General features: G+C 42.0%; 1 protein-coding gene across 45 annotated transcripts; it reads left to right on the forward strand.

Annotated features, from left to right (window-relative positions):
- Nucleotides 1-374: 374 nt before the first annotated feature.
- LOC123057289 (uncharacterized) lies at nt 375-11,321 on the forward strand. Of its 45 annotated transcripts, none has more exons than XR_006426834.1 (12): nt 375-806; nt 899-990; nt 1,058-1,122; nt 1,206-1,355; nt 2,832-2,888; nt 3,970-4,066; nt 5,328-5,456; nt 5,536-6,010; nt 6,107-8,352; nt 8,592-8,683; nt 9,800-9,863; nt 10,306-11,321. XR_006426834.1 is itself a non-coding variant. In XM_044480356.1 (3 exons), exons 1-3 carry the CDS (start codon nt 9,830-9,832, stop codon nt 10,655-10,657), a joined length of 528 nt encoding a protein of 175 aa, XP_044336291.1. In that variant the 5' UTR covers nt 9,803-9,829; the 3' UTR covers nt 10,658-11,321. The 45 variants fall into 45 exon arrangements, 1 of the variants encoding a protein (XP_044336291.1); XR_006426820.1 differs by having other exon boundaries at nt 9,803-9,863; nt 10,012-11,321; XR_006426837.1 differs by having other exon boundaries at nt 9,803-9,863.
- Nucleotides 11,322-11,523: the final 202 nt, after the last annotated feature.

Consider the following 11,523-nt stretch of genomic DNA (forward strand, 5'->3'; position numbering starts at 1 on the left):
CTACTTGCCGGAGTTAGCATGCTACCGACGATGCTGCCGGCGTTGGTCGGCGAGGTCCCGTCGCACCTTTGTAGGTCGGGACGATGGTGCAGCGGGCGGCGGTGCTCGGAGTTGGCTCGTTGCCGGCCATGCAAGAGGAAGGTCGGGGGAGGCCCTCTTACAAGTCACAACCTCTTGAGCCTTGACCCTAGAAGGACCACAAAGTGATATAGACGAATTGAATTGCCTCCCGAAACCAACCTCGTTCGTTCGATTCAGTAAACAGTAAAATCTTTCCTCTCACTTTTCACCACAGCCGTCAGATATGGTAATTTTTTTCCCACTTCCCACTTGGTTGATGGTTGAATAGGTCCATGACATATGGGTCTAAGAAAGTACAGTGCCCAAATTTCAGCATGGAAACCTTCTCGTCAAGGTCGCCTTTCCTCTCTCGTCCCCGCGCCTCCATTCTCCTCCCTCCACGCTATCCTCCCGCGCCTCCCTCATAGCCCCGCCGCCGCCTCCACCACCTCCTCCTCTCTTTGCTTGCCTCCTCTCTCGCTCAAGAAGGCGGACCGAGCGGCGGCGGCATATTGTCCGTAGATGAAGAAGGCGGACACGAGCATCTTGTCCGCGGATGGCAGACGTGTTTCTTGCCGCCGCTGCTGCTCCTCTCCCTCGCCTCCTCTGCGACGCTTCCTCCTCTTCTCTTCTCCCGCTCCAGTCATGGCGGTGGCGGCCGGGCCAGGCAGGGCGGCGGCGGCCGGGAACGGAGAAGCGGCCGGGCTGGGAGAGCGTCCTCGTCGCCTTCAACCTCCCCACGCGAGGTCCTGATTTTTTTTTATTTAATCCCCACAGATACTCATTTCTGTTTCTTCAGATGCTATTTTATATTTTGCCTACTCCAACGTGGCTGCAGGATGACATTAGTCTGCAATTGTACTCAATGAACGATAGCAGTTTTGTTTGCAAATAGGTTCAGAAATTTGGTTTCCTGCACACATCATATCAGTAAGGCAATAGCTACGCAAAGTGTTCTATTCAGATTTAGTCATGACAGGTCTGTTTTCCACTGTAGAGAGGAAAAAGTAGGGACGGTGAAGCCTTGGGTTACATGACAACTGCAAAAAACTTTTCAAACAGGTATAATTTTCTTCGTGCTTTTTGTATATGTATCTATGAGAATTATGCAGCAGTATCATATGGCAATTTGATTATATTCTCAGGTGTGCCTGCAATGTAACATTGGATTTCAGCAATATTATTGGTTCTGCATACAAGGATACTACCAAATGGAGTTGAAATTGCAGCTGCGTTGAGTTTGGTGACATTTGCAAAGGATTGGTTGAAAGAACAGAGTCACAATACAGGAAAATGTAAGCTGTTACCGTTAGCTTGAATAAATGTACACTGCTTAGTTCATATTTGATTCCAGTGCTTTAGCTTTCTTGGATAGTAGAGTTATTATAGAATAAATTTGTGTCAGTATAGACGCAGAAACATACATATAGTTGTACAAGGATAGTAGAGTTAATATAGAATAAATTTCTGTCAGCAATTACCTTGACTTGGTTTATGTTTGATATGTAATCTGATTAATGGTTTACGGACTAACAACTATAAAATCTACTTTGATTTGCAAGGTACCCCCAATTTTCACACTTACGGTGTTTTTATTCTCCATTTAGTGCAGCTCCTTCCTAGATAATATTGCTTGGTTTGTTGTCGAGTCCTATTTTTGCTTAAGTGACGAATAGACCAAGTTCATCTACTATAGATATTTTTTTTCCCAAAATGAAAAAGATTGACTTTGAGCATGGAATTAATAATCTATCTGCTAGAATTTATCAAGAATTATGTTTGTGTTGGATGTGCAGAATAGTAAAACACGCAACAAAACATATATCTGGAAAAGTTTACGCCGTACTGATGGGTTAGTTATTCTGCTCTTATTCCATGTTAAGAAGCAGATGTTTTGTGTTGGTTCCGGTTATATGCCTAAATGTTTTTCGCCGCAGAAATAGGTCTTATATTTAATGCGACCTACCTTTTTCTCAAATAATGATATCTGCATCCATTGATGTTGCAGGCCATGGCTTGACTGATTATGGCCAATTAGAGCATGTATATCTATATATCTTGCTTTTTTTTCTTTCTTCGGTTATGGCGACTCAGGATATTTGTTGGTGGTGTTGCAATTGTCATCTTGCTTATTCTTGTGTCTGCTACTACTTGTTTCTTGGTTCCTTACTACCACTTCTGGCCACATTACTTTGCCTTACATGTGTAGGGTTATGCTGTTGTGGGCTGGTCAAGCAGTGACCGGGTCATTGAGTTCCTGGTGTCCTTAGTTTACTGCAGGGTACCCTGGTGGCGACAACTCCTCGCCTTAGTTTACTGGACTGCAACTTGCCCAAACCATACCCTGATCCGCAACTCTACTTTTCTCTTCAATTTTTGCTCCTGGTGTGCTTTGGAACTTGGTCGCCTAGCGCAGCTTGCCCCCTTAGAGCCTAGCATAATTTGTATTGGAGCAGACTTTAATTAATTAGATGTGTGATGTGTATGTTTACAAAATATTTGTTGTTTTTTTGCAATTTTATCATGTTCCAGGGGCTACACATGCCTTGATAATAGCACCACAAATATCCAGGTTCACATGCAGTTTTATTTTAGGCATAATAGCAACCTTATTTTATAGGGGAAGGTAAAAGAGCTTCCTGCTCAGGCCTGACTAGCCATTTTGTGATCTCTGTAATATGATATGATTGTTGTTTTGAAGTTGATTACATTAGTCCCCTATTTATTTTGAAGGATCCTTCGTCCGTCTGATCATTTTTGCGTCTTCACAGGTTGTTCTCCTGTTTTTGACTGCATCCTTGCGCCGTCGTTACAACCGATTTCCAAAGGTGAGACAATTTCAAATTCTACATCATCAGTCTTTTCTTTCTGTTTTTCCTGTGCAGTTTTGAACTGTGTAAAGCCCATACGGTCAGACAAGAGCTTGTACATGTTTCTAGATATCTATTCGATGTGGTAATCAAGTGTTAACCTAATTTTGCAATCTCATAATATTAATTGTTGTGGTGTTAGATTTCTGTTTTACAAATAGTGGTTCCATATTTTGTTCCTATTATCTTTGCATAGTGTTGTCGAACCAATTTTCAGTTATTTTCTTTACTGTGGTTCGGAAAGTACCTATTCAATGATGTTGGACATTGTGGTTGGTGGCTACATATTTCAAAGATCATCTGGGTACATATCAGTCATCTTTATCTTGAATTAGTGATATGCAATTTTTTGCATGTACTATAAATTAGAGTGGTCCATTGTTTTCTTGATGGGCATTTGATTATTCAGATTAGTGTTTTTTGCTATGCCCTGGTTTGGTCCTCTAGAAAGGGCCAAACCTACTGATCTGCTAACATAATAAGCCTTGGGGTATGAAAGCATTGTGGTATGAAATAGTTCCATCCCATTTAAAGCATTGCCTTTTCAGTGTCTGCTCTGAAACTGAAACTGTTTTTAAACCTTGCTGTGAAGGGCAGAATGTCCATTGCAACACCATGGTTGAATCAGCCTTAATAGTTAAAAAGCATGGTTGTATTGCTCACTTATAAGGTGTTCTATTTTGTTTAAGTGCATTTAATCTATTTTCTCTTAATTTTTCAATCGGTGTGCATAAAGTTGTCTTATCTGATACATCATTGATTAAGAGTTCACAACTAATCTCAGAAGTATCGTCTATAATAATTTCTAATGATGTTCATATATCCTGATGTGATATTGTGTGTTTTGGTGTCCACACCTTGGAGTACTTTATTCTGATTTTAGTCTACTTTCACTACTTCTTCAAATAAGTTTCTTGTATTATGATTTTGGATGCACAACCTATTGATCAATTTTTTAAATAAGAAAGAATCAACATTCATGATGTTCTGCGGCTTTGAAGTATTTGTTATTACCCTGACCCTATTGCAATTGTTGCAGGCTAAACCTTGAAATCAAATGTAATTTTGAAGCCATTCTTGATTATTTTGCCAGCTGCGGTACATGATCAGAACTAAGGCGACAATGGCCAGACTATGTAAGTTATTCATTCAATGTTTTTCTACATCCCGATTAATGGGCAGTTCGGAGAGCGTTGTGTAATCTCTACTTTAATGAACTATATTATATCGGTTATTTTATTCTTCCTTTTTTTGTTCATTGGCTTTACTACTTTATAGACACCTACCAGAGGCTATAAGGAAAGTGAGCTTGAATATGGTGCAGGATGTCAGTAAAATATGTGAATGGATCAAGAATTGTGTATGTAGATATTGATGCAAGTTGGTTGCATTTTAGAGATTGAACAACACCTGCTTCGTGTTTGTGTAGAAAGGGGATGGCATACTTTGCATAAACTTGTGTAATATATCATTGTTTTATTTCTGGGTCAGCATTGATTTTTTTCTCCATTCAAAGAAATTGTTTGCTAAAAGGGACAAATAACCATCTTATATTTCTAGATAATATTCAGATTCATTAAAATAGTGGTTTCAAGTGTCGCATTCAATACTAGAGTAATAAGGATTAAGGTACAGAACTTTGTATGTTGTGCAAGAATAAAACCATTTGTTTATCTTGCCAAGTTTCAGTATTATTACTTATGATATCATTCTACCAATTGATGATAAGACAATTGCAATTGCCTAGAAAGAGCAGCGATAAGACAATGCACAAAGACACAATATAGTTATATTTTGCATTTCTAGGAAATTGCTGCTCATTGATATTTGTTTGAGCTTCTAATTTCTGTTTCCCCTAGAGTATAGTTAATGCTTTACCTTTTACTCCCTCCGTTCGGAATTACTTGTCTCGAAAATGGATGTATCTAGAACTAAAATACGTCTAGATACATTCATTTCTTCGACAAGTAATTCCGAACGGAGGGAGTATATTATATAGTTCAAGCACTCAGAAGAACTTCTCTTGTCGTAGGTCTGGTGCATAGATTTAATTGATACATTGCCAGTTTGGACAACACCTTCAAACATTATCTTGGAAAGAGTTCATCTGGTAATGACAACGTCAAACATACAATTGATGATAAAACGATTATGCAGCCATTCTTGCACGCCATTAAAGAACTTTTATAGGACCTAAATGTTTTCTTTTCTAATTCGAAAAAACTGCCTTATTACCTGATTTCTGAAGTTTGGGTCGTATCAATATTTTTTTGCTTTTATATTGATGGACAGTGGAGCAACTCCGTGCTTACCTGTTCCTATAATAACCTTTATGATATGCCAATACATTCATATAATATCCTTTTCACATAATCATATTGTCTCTTTTCTTGGCAGCACAACAAGACTTGGATGGAAAGGCCTTTCTGCCCCAGCACAACATAACTCCTGGAGTCATATTCGGCCTCCCAAGGTCCTACTAGGGTTGTTCTTTCTAAGGGCGAAGCATCGCCTGTTGTGCCAATGGTAGGATGATAACTATTCTCAAATTTATATTCTAAAAAGGAATGGGTTATTTACAAATCGTATGTTTCATTTGTTTCAGCCGGGCAAAAGGAATAGCTCTCTTGAAGGACAAAATGCTGTAACTCTCTTCATATACAAGATAGAACCTATGACTTCAATTCCGGTATAATTTCGCCACTTGCGCCTGTGGCGCAATGGGTCATATATTCTCTGAGTTTCCCTAATGTTCCTGAAGGCTGCCCTCATGTTTGCTAATGTTTGATTTGTGCTGTCGCAAGTAGCTTTTGTTTGCACTACTGGACGAACTATGTTGAGCTTTACTTCTAGGAGGCAAATTACTCTTTAGCTCTTTGATACTAAGATTTTACAGGACATTTTACACGGCTCTTTGATCACATCTCCTGGTATTTTGGGTCTTTCAGGTGATAGAAATAGCCAGATGGATCATGAAAACATTGTGAAGATGGTGAGATATTGCAAGGAGTCTTATCCGTTCTGAGGAATGCTTGTCTTTGAGTACCAGCCAAATGGGACCCTCTACTAGCATCTTCACGGTAAGCCGATATGATCTTGGCACTGCAACCTTGTCCATATGATGCCATTTGACTTAAAACATCTTAGCTTTGTTTGTGGTCTTTTTGGGGTTTCAGATGGGAAAGGATGTTAACTATCTTGGCCATGGCGGGCGAAGATTGTGCTCAGCATCGCGCGCATTCTAAGACACTTCACACTGAGCCGATGGCTCTGTTCGCGCTCCCCGTGTTGACGGCCAGTTCAGTCTATTAGTTATAACATGGCTTCTTCACTGCAGTTGACAACGAAGACTGCAGGGTGAAAACCCCACAGCAAATTTATTGATTAGTAAAGTCATATACAAAAGATTTGCAAAGGTTAGAGAGTCATCTAGCTATAACAGAGAGTCAATCCATATTGCAAACTGTTGTGAGTACTTGGCTTTCACCCTATGCAAGTGCAGGGTGATCTCATGCCTAAATTTGCTTGTCCAGGATCTAAAAGATGGCAACACATTCTGAAAAATAGCTTCATTTGATCATTTCTCTGTTTCCAAATGTGACAGGCAGCCAGAATAACACTGCTGCTTTGTCAACATAAAACTCTGCTCAATGGAGTTACCCTGCTGCCAGTGAATCTGTAGATAGTTCCATATCCTGATGCTAAAGTTGCAGCCAAAAAAGAGATGCATCCAATCCTCAGTGCACCTTGTGGGACACAACACACAGTGAAAGACATTCTCCAAAAAAAAACACGCACAGTGAAAGACATCAGTGGTAAAGCTGCTGCCTTGTGACCATGAGGTCATGGGTTCAAGTCCTGGAAACAGCCTCTTACAGAAATGTAGGGAAAGGCTGTGTACTATAGACCCAAAGTGGTCGGACCCTTCCCTGGACCCTGCGCAAGCGGGAGCTACATGCACCAGGTTGCCCTTTGAAAGACATCAGTGACATTCCAGTGTCTTCTGCGAAGCATGTCTCTGGTATTTAGTATATCACTGAAAAGCAGCCAAGCATGGTATTTTCAATTTAAATCATGTAAGTGTGGTTTTTCATGGATGTGATACTCCGTGCTGCAATCATTTGGCAATCATTCTTGCCATGAAGAAATCGTAGAGATTACAACCTTTGAGAAGGTTAAAGATACAATATGTTCTCCTCGAGTAAAATTAGTTCTGCGCATTCTGAAATAGAAGTTATGTCTTGCAACTTCTGGTCACTGCTCTTTGCTATAAGAATCATTGGTTGTTCAGGTAAAAATAATAATCATTGGTTGTAATGAGCATTCATAGGGCATATTGTGGTGTTTAAAATCTGAATAGTCAGTTGCTCTTTTATTTCTTTATTGCAGCTACCATCCCATATTAAATCCCTTTGCATGTATTGACTATTTGTTCTGGATTCTGGTCAAAACAAAAACATTAATGTTGAAAACTAAATATGCAATTTTGACTGTAAGAAATTTAACTAATGTCATTTGTATTTCAATCAAATAACTTAATAATGGTTTAAGCTCTGGACTGCTGCTTTTGCCCGCAAAAGATTAATTTCCCTTTTACAGGTTTTTGTACAGCTGTTGATTGTGCAATGCTCATGCTTTTGTAGAGTGAAAGATAGAATCTTGCCATTTCCGTTGGATTTCATGAATTTTTGCAGATGTGTGGGTAGAAGAAATCCAAAAGGGAAGCACATAGCGATCACATTGGAGCCCTCATTGTCGTCGATGGAAACACTGAAGCGTCGATGGAAACACTGAAGCGAGGTTTCATACTTATAATTTGTACTCCCTCCGTCCCAAAATTCATGTCGCAGTGGTCATTTTGCAATTTACTCCTCAGCTTTTTCCCGACCAAACCCGAAGTCCCTCTGTGTAGTCGCTCTCTTCCTCCTTCTCCGACTGGCCGGCGCTGCCTGCGCCGCTCCCCTCCGCGCAGCTCCACGCCGCTTGCGCCTCCTCTCCCTCCCTCGCGGTTCCTCTCCCTCCCCAGCACAGGCGCCCTCTCCCTTGTGTGCGTCACCGGCGCTCTCTTCCTCTCGCATGTCCCTCCGCATTGGTGAAAATGCGATTTTCCCCTTCGGCACTCCGATCTGCAGCGGCCGTGCTCAAACTGCGGTGGGGACTACCAAGACGGCGCGACGGAGCTGCTTTTGTCGGTCGCCTGCACGGGGCTCCTGCTGCCGGTCGTCAGGTGAGGAGCGCGTCTCCTGCAGCTGCGACTACCTGGCCACGCAGCAGCGGCGGCGGGATGGTGGCGTCAAGGGGGCTCCTCCGTCCGCTCTAGGACTCCACTCCGCCAAAGGGGGCGAGCTCCTCCGTCCGCTCTAGGACTCCACCGCCATGGGGGCACGCCCTTGCATCCGGGAGGTGCTCGAGCTTGTCAAAGGTGCCCCTCCCCTTCCCCCACTGGATCCTATTTGCTGGTGAATTGCAGGTCCAAGTCACTGAATGTATTGGCAGAGTTCATATTTAGACTGAATGTTTACTACTCCTGTCAATAGCATATTGAATTTTTAGACAATTTAATCTTGAAGTATAAACTGAATGTTTAGACAGAGTTTTTATTCATGTCTAAGTATAAACTGAATGCTGCTCGTCTTTAGTAATGCTACCTCGTAACGGCAGGATTCCTGGCGCACCATGGCCGTACATCTGTTTCGCCCCTCATTAGCCCGATTTTAGTTTGGCAGTGTTGGGGATTGGGATGTGCTGATTAGGTGCGTGCTTCTTCTATGTAGAAACTAGTTGATCTACTGCTTGGCAGAAAAGGAGGACATTTACATTTTCTCAAACTACACTCAAACCAGTTAGAGTTAGGGCTTTACACTTTAGAAGAACTGAGCTCTGAATATTCATCTGTTTTAATAAAAAAAATCAGGGTTTCCGCTTGAATGGAAGAAGCACCTTTTGCTATTCCCTTTTTGTGTCCGCTAACAATACTAAAATGTCATCAAGCTGAACTTACAAATGATTCCTCTATGAGCTCCAGTTTCATGTACTGTCTGTCTTTGCTGCACTTCCATTTTCGTCATTCTGTAGCAGCTAAAACATGGTGCGGCATTGTCACCTCCAGAACAATGGAGAAAGACTTGATCAGAGTTCTTATTCAGAGTTCTGGGCTTCAGAGCTCGGTCTGAATTTGTAAGAGAGATCTAGGTGTGAACTATGAACTAGGAGCTGTACTCACATTGCACATAAAGAAGATGCTGTAAACTGTCTTGGTGAATTTGTTCCAATTGCAGAAAATTCAGTCACTCTAACTGCGCATAAAGTAAATTTTAGAATGACTGAATTTTAGAATTCGTTCGAATTGCTGAAAATACTCCATGTTCAAGTTGAAAATGGCTGTGGAGAATTTTAGAAAGTGGCATTTGTAATCAGTGTGCTATCTTTTGAGTTGCTGTATTAATATAGGAGTACTCTGTTTAGAACATGGAGCAAATTCAGTAGACATTTTTACAAGAATTCAGTAGATTTCTTTTGTACTGAAAACTTTAGACTTGCTTTTGTACTGCTCCAGCTTACTCAAAACTTCAGAACATGTTCAGTTTTCAGTTAATTCCATACAAGGGACTCTTGCTTTTTTACTAAAGCTAGATTGCAATTGCAGTAGAAGATAATCTCATATCATCAGATATCATATCATCTACTGATGATGAGATTAGCAAAGGCCTTGCTTGCCAAGCATACAGATTAGCAAAGGCCTTGCTTGCCTCATTAGTTGCTGTAGTTGTCAAGCAAAAATTTCATTCCACTAACCCAAATTAATTCAAATAATTCAAAACTGTCTGACAATGATACTTCACTTAATGTCGTAATGGTACCACATTCAGCAGGCAAGAATCTGAAGGACTTATTGGATCATGGAGCAAGGGATAAGTACATATTCTTCTTGCAGTAAGTGGTTTAGCTGTTGTTAGCTGGACATGCAAAATTCTCCTTACTATTGTTAGCTGTTGAACTTTGTACTACTCCAGTGGTAGATTTTGGGTAGTTAAACATCTCTACTCTCTTATTTCTGCTTATTGTTTTAATATTTTTCCAGATCGTTTTGCGGAAGATAGTCCATTAGTTTGACAACATTCTGTCTAATAAATCATACTACAAACAGTTTCTACAGCCATTCTCTTGTTTATTCCTCTGGTACTGATAGAAGTCCAAGAGCTGTGGATGCATCTATGTGCTTGTGAATCCATGCTAAATTGGAATGGAGTACATTTTTTTTTAAAACAAGTCAGTTACTTAATTATCAGGTCTGTACTCATGTGCCATGCATAAATTGTGTTATCTTGAATGACTGATCTAAGTCACATATCTTACGAGTTAATTTTTGATATAGCAAGCAACAACATGATGAAGAGATTACAACAACAACAGTCGCTACAGATCAATCGACAGGGGAAGAACAGCAGAAGACCAGAGATTATTGTACCTTCTTCTTCAGAGAAGATCAGCAGCGAAGAACAGCAGGTCAGCACGAGCATGAGCTCCACCGGCAAGCATGCAGCGTGGGCGAGCGTGCACGCACCCGAGCGTGGGTGATACTCCAATGGCAGCGGCGCCGGTTTTTGGTCACCGGAGGAGCTACTGACGAGCTCCAATGGCAGCAAGCGGCAGACCACCACGGCCAGGAGAACCAGCAACCAATTGACAGGGGAAAAGTGACCTGGAGGACCCGAAGATCACCCTGAAGCTGTTGAGCCGCTCGGGGAAACCAGAGGAGGAGCGATGGCGTTGAGCTCGTGTGCAGATTCGGCGGCCGGAATGGGAGGAGACGGTATCGATTTCGTCGATCAGGGGCTTCCCAGCAAGCATGGCTCAAGGAGGGCGTAGGTATCGGCAAGGCGGAGCTCCTGATATGCTCGGGAAGGACTGAGGAGGTGCGACGGCGCCGAGCCCCTGTGCGGACGCCGCTGTCGGAGGGGGAGGAGACGGGCTCGTTTTTGGAGTGGGGACAGCTCCTGTGCGGAAGCAGCAGCCGACAGCAAGGGAGAATCTGCAGGTTAAGATGCAGCAGCGGTAGGAGCTCCACCGGCAGCAGCGACAGGAGCTCCACCGGCCTGGAGCCCGGCCAGCGACAGGATCTTCCCCCGACCTGAGCCTGCGTGCGGGTTGCTTTGAGATAATTTGAAGTTGCAGAAGGGTGTTTTTGTAAAAAAATGCGGTAGTTCAAAATTGAAACCCCCTACGACATGAATTTCAGGACGGAGGGAGTATATAGCTGCAATGATTTTGAATTTGTAATGACCCGATAAATCACGGGTGGACATGCGGCCATGTGAGGATGGTATCTCATCCGTTCGTTGCACAAAGATCAATGCAATAATTATACAACGAGTCATGTATATTGATTTCTTGGCAGTGTGTCAATGTTGTATTGTCCATGTATAACACGGTCAGTAAGTGTGAATGCCCCACCACACAATAAGTAATGTATGTCCCATCACACAATAATTATACTGATCCCTCATTATTGTTTTAGAGGAGTTAATCGGCAGCCTGCACCACCTTCTGCATTTTATCCTCATCCTTTCTCCATCCAGCAGCTTCTCTCTCA

Source organism: Triticum aestivum, chromosome 1A, assembly GCF_018294505.1.
Source record: "Triticum aestivum cultivar Chinese Spring chromosome 1A, IWGSC CS RefSeq v2.1, whole genome shotgun sequence".
Lineage (NCBI taxonomy): Eukaryota > Viridiplantae > Streptophyta > Magnoliopsida > Poales > Poaceae > Triticum > Triticum aestivum.